This window comes from Peromyscus eremicus, chromosome 5 (assembly GCF_949786415.1).
Source record: "Peromyscus eremicus chromosome 5, PerEre_H2_v1, whole genome shotgun sequence".
In the NCBI taxonomy this organism is placed as follows: Eukaryota; Metazoa; Chordata; class Mammalia; order Rodentia; family Cricetidae; genus Peromyscus; species Peromyscus eremicus.
The window spans coordinates 555,909-570,222 of record NC_081420.1 but is presented as its reverse complement, the minus strand read 5'-3'; the positions used below and the strand labels follow the sequence as shown (position 1 = coordinate 570,222).

General features: G+C 42.6%; 1 protein-coding gene and 2 pseudogenes across 3 annotated transcripts in view; all 3 read right to left on the bottom strand.

Annotated features, from left to right (window-relative positions):
* The window catches only part of Prxl2c (peroxiredoxin like 2C), a 73,468-nt gene that overhangs the window by 52,294 nt on the left and 6,860 nt on the right, over positions 1-14,314 (bottom strand). For 2 of the 3 annotated variants that reach the window (XR_009379228.1, XM_059262741.1), the window contains exon 5: positions 6,995-7,126. Coding sequence is in view for 2 of the 3 variants with exons in the window: in XM_059262741.1 (XP_059118724.1) it covers positions 6,995-7,126 (132 nt within the window). In the remaining variant the exon portion in view is untranslated. Of the gene's footprint in view, positions 1-1,587; positions 3,378-6,994; positions 7,127-14,314 lie in introns of those variants that run through there. The other variant, XM_059262740.1, reaches the window with a different exon arrangement.
* Positions 683-782, bottom strand: LOC131912102 (U6 spliceosomal RNA; annotated as a pseudogene).
* On the bottom strand, positions 6,406-6,505 carry LOC131912196 (U6 spliceosomal RNA; annotated as a pseudogene).

The following is a 14,314-nucleotide window of genomic DNA, read 5'->3' as shown; positions in this document are numbered from 1 at the left end:
GGTAACACCTGGTGAACACAGCACCACAAAATGCGTTTTTGTTTTTCAGTGGTGCTGTGTATGAACCCAGTGCCTTGAACATGCTAGGCAAGTACTGAGCTACACTCCCCCAGCCCAATATTATTGTTTTATCTACAATTTCTACGGTTTTCACAGAAAGGGATTTCAGTCCTAGTATAATCATGACTTGGACTTGGGAGTATGTTTATATAGTTCAGTGTGCATTGCAGATAATTTTATAACACACACACACACACACACACACACACACACACACACACACAAAACCAGGCTGGTCCTGGGCTCCAGTGAGTGATCTGTCTCCTAAGTAAGTGGGACTATAGATACATGCTACTTGTGGTGGTTTGAATAACAATAGTCCCCCATAGGCTCATATATTTAAATGCTTAGTCACCAGGGAATGGGACTGTTTGAAAGGATTAAAAGGGTTAGGAGGTGTGGCCTTATTGGAAGAAGTGTATAACTGGGGGTGGGCTCTGAGGTTTCAAAAGCACATAAGCCCAGTCTCTCTGTCTCTCTCTGCCTGAAGATCAGGATGTAAAGTTCTCACAACACCTATGTGCTACCATGCTCCCCGCCATGATGCCAATGCCCTGAGCCTCTGAAACTGTAAGCAAGTCCCCAATTAAATGCCTTTTTTTTTTAAGTGCAGAATTCTACCAAAAATATGGAATGCTTTACAAATTTGTGTGTTATCCTTGTGAAGGGGCCATGCTAATCTTCTCCATCAAATTTAGTATGTATGCTGCCAATTCGAGCACTTAAATGCTTTTATTTTTAAGAGTTGCCTTGGGCAGTGATGGCTCACATCTTTAATCCCAGCACTTGGGAAGTAGAGGTAGAGGGATCTCTGTGAGTTCAAGGCCAGCCTGGTCTACAAAGCAAGTTTCAGGACAGCTAAGGCTGTCTTAAAAACAACAACAACGAAGAGTTGCCTTGGTCATGAGGTTGCTTCACATCAAAATAGTGATTAAGACACCACCACACCCAGCTATTATTGCCTTAGTAGTACATGTATTTGTTTGGGTGGCAACCATCTGGAATTTTACCTCCCTAAAGCCACATAAATAACATTTTATATTTGCAAATATATAAATTTTTGTTAAAACTGGCAAAAAGGGATCTGGTTATTACTCTTTATGTTCATATTAGAACAGGCTGGGTGTGACAGCACATACCTGTAATCCCAGCACTTAGAGGTTGGGACAGGAGGATTGAGAGTTTAAGACCAGCCTAGAGAGGGCTGATGTTTTAAGATTTATTCCTTACATTTGATGTGTATATGTGTATGTATCAGAGTACATATTCACCATGTGTATGCATGTGCTGATGAGGCCAGATCCATCGGAACTGGAGTTATAGGCATTTGTGAGGAGCCTGATATGGGTGCAGAAAAACAAACCCAGACCTCTATAAAAAGGAACATAGGCTCTTTACATCTGAGCCATCTCTCCATGGGCTAGAGAATTCTAAGTCAGCCTACTACATGGTGAGGCACTGTTTTTCTTCACCCCCAAAGAACCCCACAACAAACAAATATCCCAAACAAAAAACAGCAAAAAAAAATAATTTTGAATTCTGAAAATTCTCATTTTTATTGATTTAACAACGTGACTGTTCATATATACTCATGTGAAAATACATTAAAATAGTTTTGTGACTTAATATGCTTTATATGAAAGTATAAGGTCATAGTAGTATTACAGTTGCTAAGGATTACCAACATTTTGATTTTGTGACAGTTTGCATGAAAATTTCTGGGACAATTTCTTAGCTGAGTGGTATTTTAATATATGTGTGTGTGTGTGTGTGTGTGTGTACACACTGCTAGGGATAAAATCTAGAGCTGCACACATTCTAGGTGCCTTGTTATAGATATTTAAATATTTAAAATATGGTCAGCACTGGGATATAGCTCAGTGATACAAGAATATGTGTTCACATGCATGAAAACTTTGGTTTTGATCCCCAAGCGCAGCCCCTAAGCTAAATCAAGTATTTCCCTCAACTCACTTAATTCCACCAAAACAATCCTAGTGCAATAGATGTGAGTGTGTGCTGACCAGGCCCTCTGCTATCTCTGAGGTCTTATTTTCATTGACCAATGACTCCTCACATGGGAGGCGACCACTGTCACCTGCATGGCGTTGGAGTTTGATGTAGGCAGGCATTTGCCCTTTCCTGTTTAAACACTTCCTGCCCCACCCCCAAATCAGCCGAGCTTATAAGAAAACATGGGAAATACAGAACTTGGAAAGCGAGCAGAAACAACTATAACTTCACCACACAGACACACACACACACTGGCAGTGTTGTGCTGTGCTTGTTTACTATCTTTTCTCCAAGAACACAAAAAAAACACACATATATGTGGTTACACTGTTTACAGAATTTGACAATCTGTTCTTGTTTTTTTTTCACCTACTAAATAAAACTGTTGAGTTGCTTTCCCCCTTCCATTAACTGACTATTTTTCTAAGGCTCTTCCCCATAGAGCTCAGGATGGACTCCTGTCCCCATTTCTCAGTGTTAGGATTACAAGCCTGTGCCATCATACGTGGCCCATTCTTACCTTCCCTTCATACACACATGCATATATGTATGTAGTTTTATAAGATTTATTTTTTCCTTTTTTTTTTTTAATGGTTTTTTGAGACAGGGTTTCTCTGTAACAGCCCTAGCCATCCTGGAACTTACTCTGTAGACCAGGCTGGCCTCAAACTCACAGAGATCCGCTTACCCCTGCCTTCCAAGTGCTAGGATCAAAGGTGTGTGCCACCACTGCCCAGTGATTTATTTATTCTTATTTTATGTGTATGAGTGTTTCCCTACATTTATGCATGTTTACTACATGTGCACCTGGTCCCCAAGGCCAGAAGAGGGTGTTGGATTCCTTGGAACTGAAGTTACAGATAATTGTGAGCCATCCTGTGGGTTTTGGGAACCAAACCTGGGTCTTCTGCAAGAGAAGCAAGTGCTCTTAACCACTGAACAATCTTTCTAGTCCTCCTTCTAATTATTTAGTTGTCAAAAATATTTTATTGAATGGATAATTATAGAGGCTATAAAATTTAAAATGCCTATCCCATGTTTGACAACTGATGCCTCTCAGCATAGAGTTCTATAGGCACATGAGCTTTGGTTTTCATAACCTCATGAAGCTATGATGCCTAGCATTTTGGTTCACATTTCAAGGGCCCATTCACAAGTGGAAGATCCTACGTGAAGTCACACATGGATAACTGTAGGTCTGCTCATGAAGTTCACAGGCTGAACTCCCACAAGCTGTAAAACAGAGTTTATGGGTTTGTGATCCAACCTATTCCTGTCTCGGTGCACAAAGTGGATGCTGTTACCTAGAAGAGAACAAGGACAAAATTGCTGAGGGCAAATGACGCACTAGTCTTTAGATTTACTGCTTACCAGGATCAAGGAAGCCTTTCAGCTCCTAATTAGTCCAAAGGGAAAAATTAATTACCTGGAGTCCACTATATTCCCTATGTAATGCCACCATAATTCTGCATTATGGCAATTAACCACGACAAGGCAATGGTTGAATAAGAGTGTTACTTAACACGTTATGAGCTCCGAGGGGACAGCATCCTAAATTATACCCTTCTATTCAGTTTCATCAAGTATAATTAAATAAAACAACCAACCAGACAGGCAGAATCTGGAACTAACATAGGTATCAGCTGGGAAATTACCTCTATTTCCTAAGCACATGAACTAATAAATCATTTGCTTCAAAAAATTCGCTTCTGGGGCTGGTAGGGGGGTGCAGTATTCATGAGGATCTGGGTCATCCCTAGCACTGACAAATTAAAAAAAAACTAGAAGGAAAGAAAAACACTGATTTCATAGGATGTCTTATAACTAACCTAAGATGTTAGAAGAGAAGGCAGAAAGCCAACTAGCTACAGTACACTTAGACATCCACAATCCTATCCACTCAAGTTATAATTTATCATATACGGCCTGTTCGTTCCACCTTGAACTAAAAACAGAATTTTTGTTTTGAGACAGGATCTCTCTTTTAGGGAGTGACATTATTTGAAAGGATTAGGAACTGTGGCCTTGTTGGAGTAGGTGTGGACTTATTGGAGGAAGTGTGTCAACAAGGGTGGGCTTTGAGGTTTCAGAAGCTCAACCTAGGCCCAGTGGCTCTCTTTTCTTGCTGCCTGCCACACCAGCTGTAGAATTCTCAGCTACCTGGTCTCCAGCACCATGTCTGCCTGCACGCCGCCATGCTTCCTGTCATGTTGATAATGGACTAGACCTGAACTGTAAGCCAGCCCCAATTAAATGTTTTCCTAAATAAGAGTTGCCGTGGCCGGGCGGTGGTGATGCACGCCTTTAATCCCAGCACTTGGGAGGCAGAGCCAGGCGGATCTCTGTGAGTTCAAGGCCAGCCTGGGCTACCAAGTGAGTTCCAGGAAAGGCGCAAAGCTACACAGAGAAACCCTGTCTCGAAAAACCAAAAAAAAAAAAAAAAGAGTTGCCGTGGACATGATATCTCTACAGCAATACAAACCCTAAGACAATGGCCAAGTGACTCAGTGACATCAGCTGAGGAACGGGGTAAAAACCAACAACCCCTTCCAGGTCTTGAATGCAAATTAGTTATTCAAAAATATGGGTCTGGAAGACTGGGGTACAGCTCAGTGACAGGAGCATCTACACAGTACACAAGGCCCTGGGTGAAATACCCAACACCATGGAGAAAGAAAAGAATATGGGCTAGTGAGATGGCTCAGGGGATAAAGGCATTTGCCACCAAGCCTGATAACCTGGGTTTGATCCCCAGGACCCCACATCACGGAACGAGAGAACAGACTCAAGTTGTCCTCTGACTTTCACATGTACCAATACACGTGTCCTGCTCCCTATGCATGCATGCTCACACAAACACATGCACATACTAAACAAAGAAATGCAAAATGATTGATTAATCCCAGCACTCAGGAGGCAAGGACAGCAGATCTCTGGGAGTCTGAGGCCAGTCTGCTTTGCAGAGTCAGTTCTACGTCAATAGTGCTGCACAGCGAGAACTTGTCTCAAAACAAAATTTTGAAAAGGCAGAGGCAGATGAATCTCTGTGAGTTTGAAGCCAGCCTGGTCTGCATAGTGAGTTCCAGAACAGCTAGAGATACATAGGGAGACCCTATCTCAAAAAAAGAAAAAAAAAAAAGCAGCAAAGAAGGGGAGCGATGGAAAGGGGGAGCTCCAAGCTGAGAGTGTGGTGTGGACACACAGCCCTGCCCTAGTGGGCTCAGTCCCCAGAACCAGAAACAAGCTTCCAAGTGGTTCAGTAGCATTCTGGGTAAATTTATAGAACTCAAAATGGGCTCATTTATTTACTTATTTATTTATTACCACTGAGCCCAGGAAGCAATGCACCTGCCACTGAGTTACAACTCCAGCCCCAAAAGGCTTTTAAAAAAAAATTGATCTAAATTTGTGAGAGATGGGTATAATAGTGCCTGCTGTAAAAAAACAAAACACTCAGTCAAAAGCAGTCCTTTCAAGAGTCTGGGATTTATAGAAGTGTTAATTTAATAATTCACTAGCAGGTCCAATTTTAAAGAGGCAGAAGAATGAAGAACAACCTGCCTATGCCACAGTGACTTTTTGGTCTGTTATTGAAGAATTTGAATGTGGAGAAAGCTACTTTCCACACTGACCAGGGTGCAGCCAGAGGCATCTCTGGCCCAGACACAGTCAATGCAGTTGTTGAAGCCTGTGGTTTATGGCAGGTCTCACTTCGGAATGGGCTAACCCCAGTACTGGCTTGCTTTCCAACACCGTGTGGGTCTCCCAGTTTAGTTAGTAAACATAAAGATTCTTTTATTTAAAAAGAAATTGAGCTCTCCAAGCTTGAACAACAAGTGTCTTTACCTGGGGAGCTATCTGGCTGGGCCCCTATCAAACTTAGTTATATAACTTTATTCATATTATCATCCATATTAACTGTATGGTTTTTTGTTTGTTTGTTTGTTTGTTTGTTTGTTTTTGTTTTTGTAGCCCTGGCTGTCTTGAAACTCATTCTGTAGACCAGGGTGGCCTTGAAATCAGAGATCCACCTGCCTCTGCCTCCCAAGTGCTGGAATTAGGTGTGTACCACCACCACTCTGCTTTTTTGTCTGTTTTCCTGTCAGTAATTTTTTTTAAATGAGTTAATAAGGACACAGGTTATCAAAGTGTAGAGCTTGTTTGGTGAATTCTCACTCTCATTACATTTTCTGGACAAATGTAGAGAGACCCATTCTGGAGCATTCCTATTCCTTTGGGCCAGACAGCTTTGTTGAGCCTGGTATCACTGTGCACATCTGGATCCCCCATTTCCTTCATGGTAAATTTCCAGATTTCTTTGAGTGCCCAAGGAAAAATATGGAATACTTTGCAAATTTGCATGTCATCCTTTGTGCAGGGGCCATGCTAATCTTTATTCCAATTTTAGAATATGTGCTGCCAAAGTGAGCACTGAACTCCTTTAAGATTTATTTTATTTTTAATTATGTGTACTTGTATGTGTGTTTGTGTGTGGGGGTTGTACACTTGAGTGTAGGTGCCCAAGGAGGCCAGAAGAGGGAGTCAGGTCCCCAGAAACTGGTTATAAGTGGTTGTGAGTCACCTGATATAGGTGCTGGGAGCTGAATTTAGGTCCCTGCAAGAGCAGCCAGTGCTCATAAACACTAAGCAATCTCTTTAACCCCTGTTGAACTTTTAAAGGAGTGTAATGGTCATATATCAATCAGCAAATCATAGCTTACTTTCTGTGTCCCAAATCCCTGCCCTCACTCTAGTGATGAGGACCCTCATCAAACCCAGACACCTTTGAAAATGAAAGATGCTCCTTACCAAAGCATGCCACTGCATTAGGCCAGGCATTTTCAGTGTCTGTCACATAAGAAAAGTGGGTGGCTCTGAGACTGTGGAGGGCACTGAGACACAACCCATCCTTGATGCTCACCTGGACCTAAAATGAGGGTTCCGCCTTGCTGAGCTGGGTCTCCTTGGAAGTCAAAAAGCGGGCCAGTGACTGCTCGCCACAGGCTCTGAAGGCTTCCCGAGAGCAGGCTGGACTTTATGTGGGGGCTCTCTCCTGAAATATTGAAAACTGTCTTTAGGTATTATCATTTTGTATTCCAATAAGATATGATGTCAGTCCTAGAAATAGTGGAGAGGGTGCCTGAACTGGCTTTCTTCTGTAATCAGGTTGGTGACTATCCTAATTGTCTTGGAGAGTCTTCATCCAGTAACTGATGGAAGTAGATGCAGAGATCCACAGCCAAGCACTGGGCTGAGCTCCTGGAGGTGCTGTGGAACGATCCTTTTTTACACTATGAATATGTATTACTCTCATTGGTTAATTAAAAGCTAGTGGGCTGGTAACTAGGCAGGAAGTTAGTTGGGAAAGCCAAACAGGGAATGCTAGGAAGGAGAAGGATGGTGTCAAGAGTCGCCAGCCAGATGCAGAGGGAGCAGGAGATAAATGTGTTGTGCTAATAAAGCTACCACCATGTGGCAGAGCATAAATAAGGAATATGGGTTAACTTAAAATGTAAGAGCTAGTTAGTAATAAGTCCGAGCTATTGGCTGAGCACTTATAACTCATATAAGCCTCTGTGTGTGTATTTGGGATTGGGCGGTCAGGACAGGAAACATCCATTTACAGGGAGTTTTGTTGAAGAGAGAGGAAGGATTGTACAAGCCGGGGGGGGGGGGGGTTGGGGGGGGAGGTCAAGGTCATGACAGGGGAACCCACAGAGTCGGCTGACCTGAGCTCATGGGAGCTCATGGACTCTGGACCAACAGCTAGGGAGCCTTCATGGGACCAACCTAGGCCCTCTGCATGTGTGTGACAGTTGTGTAGCTTGGTCTGTTTATGGGGCTCCTAGCAGTGGAATCAGGACCTGTTCCTGGCACTTGAGCTCGCTTTTGGGAACCCATTCCCCATGCTGGGTTGCTTTGCCCAACCTTGATACAGGGGGTGGAGCTTAGTCCTGCCTCAACTTGATGTGCCTCTCATGGGGCCTGCCCCTTTCTGAATGGAGATAGAGGAGTAGGGGAGGGGGAGTAGGGAGGTGAGGGGAGGGAATGGGAGGAGAGGAGGGAGGGGAAACTGTGGTTGGTATGTAAAATAAATGAAAAGAAAAAAAAGATGTCAGGTTTGTTTTTTTGTTTTTTTGGTTTTTTTTTCCCACAGCTGAGGACCAAACCCAGGGCCTTGCACTTGCTAGGCAAGCGCTCTACCACTGAACTAAATCCCCAAGATGTCAGTTCTTACATAAAACATTCTTTAAAAATAAAGATTTACTTTAAATTGTGTGTGTGTGTGTGTGTGTGTGTGTGTGTGTGTGTGTGTATCCGTGTGTGATTGCGCATGTGCATACTGTACCCATTGGAGGCTAGAAGAAGGCGTTGTATCCCCTGAAAGTTGAGTTATAGATGATTGTGAGTTGCCCAGGGTGAGGACTGGCAACTGAACTTGGTCCTTTGCAAGAGCAGTGTGAGCTCTTAATGGCTGAGCCATCATCTCTCCAGCCCCAGAATGATTCTGTATTGGGCCCCATCATCCTTTCCTTACTCTTCAATGAAAAGCATAGTCCTGGACTTTTCATTTATCTTTTTTCTTCCTTGAAACAATGGCTTAACCTGTCACTGACACTTGCTCAGGGAGTCCTTTTCTAGGACAGTGTAAAACATTTGGCAACATCCTTGTTTTCTTTTTTCTTTTTCCAAGATGAGGGTTTCTCTGTGTAGTCCTAGATGTCCTGGAACTCACTCTGTAGACCAGGCTGGCTTCAGACTCAGAGATCTGCCTGCCTCTGCCTCCCAAGTACTGGGATTAAAGGCGTGTGCCACCACCACCTGGCTAACATCCTTGTTTTCTGCACCTGCTAAATGCTAGTAACACTAGTCACTGAGCTGGACAACCGAAAATATCTCCAGCAAAGGACAAACATGCTGGGAGGGGGTGATGTCTCTGCTGAGGACATTGTCCTAAAGGAAGAAGTGATGATGGGCCTGGACATCTGCTACAGAGAACATCATGACGAACTTCTCAGATTCGTACTACCTCTGTCTTAATTCCCATGTGTACTTGCTTGGTCCTTGCTAACAGGCAATCATGCTCCTCTCCAGGACACACTTTGCACAGGCTGTTAAATGATGGTCAACACTGTTTCTTCTTCCTGGGCCCAGGACTAGGTTACCCTTTCCAGTTTCCCTCACATTAGCTGTGGTAATGTTCTAGCTAGTGGGTGAAGTGTTGCTTCTGGGCCACGCTCCCAAAACCTCCAAGTTCTTGGAAAACTTGGATTGGAACTGACAGAGCCCAGGAAGGCAGGGGCTGGGTCTCAGAAGTGCTGCTTGATGCCTGTCATCTACTTCTGTTTCCACAGTGACTGATGTGTCTGCTCTGTGACTAAATTCCTGCTCCCACTGAGCTGAGAAACTCAGTCTCTGCTCATCTTATAACTATTTTTCTCTTATTCTTGCCTTGTTTATGTCTGACTTTAAGCTTTAAACTTTGATGACTGTACAAAAAAAACACCCAGACTCAAACTTACTTTCCCCTACGGCATTCTTCTGACCCAGATCAGTTTGACTCCAGCTACATGTAGGCGCCTTTATCTACATGCCAAACAAGCAGTAACTCAGTGGTGACAAAATCTACCTGAAGATAATATCAGATCAGACAGGTGGAAGGCTAAGTTTCAAGATGGATCTTAATACTTAATACAGACGCTAACTGCAAGCCTGGGTTGTTTAATTTTTTAAAATTGTATTTATTTTATGTATCATGGGTGTTACGTATGTCTGCATACCAGAAGACTGTAACTGGCTATAAAGTGGGATTCCCATAAGCCCTTTTGGAATACTATGAATTTTCTTGAGTGACTCACAGAATTCAAGCAGTCTATGATGGTTAATTTTAATTGTCAATTTGATATGATCTAGAATCATCTGGGAAGGGAATCTCAGTGAAGAATTGTCTAGATTAAATTGACCTGTAGACCTGTTTGTGGGAAATTATCATGATTAGTGTACCCACTGTGGGTAGCACCATTCTTTGATTAGGGGATCATGGATTATGTATGAGTAGAGAAAGGAGGCTGAGCATTAGCATGCATGCATTAATTCAAAGCTTTCTGCTCTTGACTGTGGATGTTATGTGACTGGCTGCTGCAAGTTCCTGCTGCCTTGACTGCCTTCCTGTAGTGATAGCCCACAATCTAGAATTGTGAGCCAAGTAAACCCATTCTCCCTTAAATTGCATTTGGCAGGATGTTTTATCACAGCAACAGAAATGAAGCCATGACATTTAGCATAAAATATAATCTTAGTGGTTTAATATTTTAATTTTATTTTACTTGTATGGTCATTTTTGCCTGCATGTACATCTGTGCACCATGTACCTGCAGTGCCCACAGAGGCCAGAAGAGGGCATCAGGGCCCCAGAACCAGAATTACAGATGGTTGTGAGACACCAAGTGGATGAATGAATGAACCTCTGTCCTTTGGAAGAGCAGCCAATATCTTAACCACTGAGCCATTTCCCCACCCTAATTGGTTTAGTTTTTGAATATCCTAAGAATGACTCTCAGAGTTATGCTTTCCTTACAAGGAAGAAACTTTCAAAGCATTTTATGAAGTGAAGAGATGGTTCAGTTCCCAGCACCCCAAGTAATTCACAATAGTTTCAAACTCCAGCTCCAAGGGATCCAATTTCCTCTTTCAGTCTCCATAAATGCTGTGTGGTGGTATTGTGTTCCCCAAAATATTGTGCACGCTAATGAACTTATCTGGGGTCACAGAACAGAACAGCCACAATATTAAACATAGAGGATAGGCAGTGGTAGCACACGCCTTTAATCCTAGCATTCCAGAGGCAGAGATCTACCTGGATCTCTGTGTGTTCAAGGATACAGCCAAGCATGGTGACTCATGCCTTTAATCCCAGAAAGTGAGCCTTTAATCCCAGGGAGTGATGGCAGAAAGCAGAAAGGTATATAAGGCATGAAGACCAGAAACTAGAAGCTTTTAGCTGGTTAAGCTTTTAGGCTTTGAGCAGCACAGTTCAGCTGAGATTCATTCTGGATGAGGACTGAGAGGCTTCCAGTCTGAGGAAACAGGATCAGCTGAGGAACTGGCAAGGTGAGGTGGCTGTGGCTTGTTCTGCTTCTCTGATCTTCCAGCATTCACCCCAATAATTGGCCTCAGGTTTGATTTTATTAATAAGTACTTTTAAGATTCATGCTACAATGCTGCACATGGTACATATAGGCAAAATACTCATACATCTTTAAAAATTACTTTATAATATCTTGCCAGGCAGTCTACACACACACCTTTAATCCCAGCACTCGGGAGGCAGGGGCAGGTGTATTTCTGTGAGTTTAAGGCCAACCTGGTCTACAGAGTAAGTTCCAGGATAGCCAGGGCTACACAGATAAACCCTATCTCTCTTAAAAAAAATTTACTTTATAGAATACAATATTTTTCATTAAAAATGTGTGTATTTGCCAGATGGTGGAGGTGAACTCCTTTAACCCCAGCACTTGGTAGGCAGCGACAGGTGGATCTGTGAGTTCGAGGTCAGCCTAGTCTACAGAATGAATTCCAGGACAGCCAAAACTATACAGAGAAGCTCTGTCAACAATAACAAACAAAAAAGTATATATTTATTTATTTAGTGTGTGTGTGTGTGTGTGTGTGTGTGTGTGTGTGTGTAGAGGGGGGGGGAGCATGTGTGAGTGTGCATCCATAAACGTGCCATGAAGTGAGTATGGAAGGTGGAGGAAAACTTGTGGGAACCAGTTCTTTCTTTCTACTATGTGGGTTCCAGAAATCAAATTCTGAGTGTAAGCTTTGCTGCAAGTTTCTTTACCCACTGAGACATCTTGATGACCCAAAATCTAGTATTTTCTGTTTGAGAATACGATATCTTAACTATAAACCCAAAAATATATACATTATACTATATAATTATGCATAGGCATATGTATTTATTTGGCATAGCTCATATTTATATACTGCAGATTGTAAAAGTCTTAATATAAATCTGTTTTGACATAATGCATATTATATAACTATCACAGACAAAGCTATATAAAATGATATATACTGTATGCTATATGAAATATATTTAAATAAAAGGAGTGGAAAACAAGTTGCATGTATTCTCTCATAATTATAAAATACATTTGGTTTGGAATTAACTTATTTTCTTTACATTTCCTGTCTTGAGACAAGAAATGTAGTGTCACATAAGTGAAACGCACAGACCTTTTGTTTTGTTTTGTATCTTTTTTTATTTGTTTGTTTTTTGATAGAGGTTTCTGTGGTGATATTTTATCTGTTCTCTAATAAATAAAGCTTACTTGGAGATCCGAAGAAAAACCCAGCCACTGTATTAAACATGGAAATCAGGCAATGGTAGCATATGCCTTTAATCCTAACATTCGGGAGGCAGAGATTCATCTGGATCTATGTGAGTTCAAGGCCACACTGGGAACAGACTCAGACATGGTAACACACGCCTTTAAATTCCAACACTAGTTAACCATAAAGGTCTGGAAGTTTGTACAGACAGACAGAAAGTGACAGAACTGGGCATAAAGAGGAAGTGATGTAGCTGGGCAGAGAGAGGGAGTGAGATGGCAGGGACAGAAAGGATATAGGCCTGGGTATACAGGATGTGGCTCTCTCTGGAGGCTGAGGAGTTGGTGACGTGAGGTTGGCTGTGGCTTGTCCTATTCCTGTGATCTCAGTTTTTACCCCAATATTTGGCTCCAGGGTTTTTTGTTTTGTTTTGTTTTTTTTAAATTAATAAGACCGTTTAGCAATTTGTCTTTACAGGTTTCTCTGTGTAGCCTCAGCTATCCTGGAACTCTGTAGACCAGGCTGGGACCTCAAACTCAGAAATCCACCTGTCTCTGCCTCCCAAGTGCTGGGATTTAAGGTATGTGCCACCACCATCTGGCTTGTTTTGTTTTACAAGACAGGATTTCTCTATGTAACAGCCTTGGCTGTCCTGGAACTAGTTTTGTAGACCAGGTTGGCCTTAAACTCACAGAGATTCCCCTGCCTCTGACTCCCAAGAGCTGGAATTAAAGGTGTGCACTACCATGCCTGGTTTACAAACACATTTTATACATGGTAAGACTGTTAACGCACATGAGGCCTGTGATCCTACACCAGTAGGTGAAAACTGAATGCCGGCTCATCAGTTTTAGTCGAGTTTAGGTTGCAGCCTTAAATCAGCAGTAAGATGGAGCATGGTGTCACACACTTTTACTCCCAGCACTAGGGGAAGCAGAGGCAAGAGGATATCTGTGAGTTTGCGGCCAGCCTGGTATACACAGAAAGTTCTAGGCCAGCCAGGGCTACATTGTGAGACTGTCTCAAAATAAGAAGCATACTAAAATAAAACCACCAGCAAAAGAACATGTCAGTCGGGATAGGTGCTGGAGAGACTGCTTATGGTAAGAGCACTGGTTGCTATTCCAGAGGATCCAGGGCTAGATTCCCAACACCCATATGGTTGTTCATAACCACCTAGGGGATCTGATACCCTCTTCTGGCTTCTGTGGACACTAGGCACCCATGTGACATACTTGCAGGCAAAACACTCTTATGCATTAATAATAATAATAATAATAATAATAATAGTAATAGTAATAATAACATCATGGCACATCTGCTTCACAAACAGCTCCTAGCCCCATGTCTAGTGAAGCCTCCTTGGCTGAGTACATCTTTGTCACCATCACTGGCTTTGGCTTGGCCAGGTCTAGTTCTTCCTCCACACATTCTGTGACTCCTTCATTTAGCTCCCACAAAACACCAGAGGATTATCCAAAGATAAATCCAAACTCTGAGTCAACCTGAATTCAGTGTGAACCAGCCCAGCCTATCCAGTCACTCATACCAGTTCGGCCAGAGACAAGGACCTGCATGTCTTCAAATGAGTGTAACTTCCTGAAGCTTTGGACATCTGCCTTTGTCTAGAGCACCCCTTCCCATCCTCACTCCACCAGCAACTTTTATGGTGAGCTGGGACTTCACCTCCAAAGTCAACTGCCTCTAGACCCTTCTCTTTCACATTCTCAAAACAGGCATTTGTCCCTCCTGCATCTCTGTGGTGACATTTTATCTGTGTAGCCCAATAAAGTTTATCTAAGGATCAGAGAAAAAGTCAGCCATGTTCTCACCAACATGATTTGGGAGATCATCAGCCAAAGAGACCTACTTCCTGTATACCCATGTCTATATGCCTTTCTGT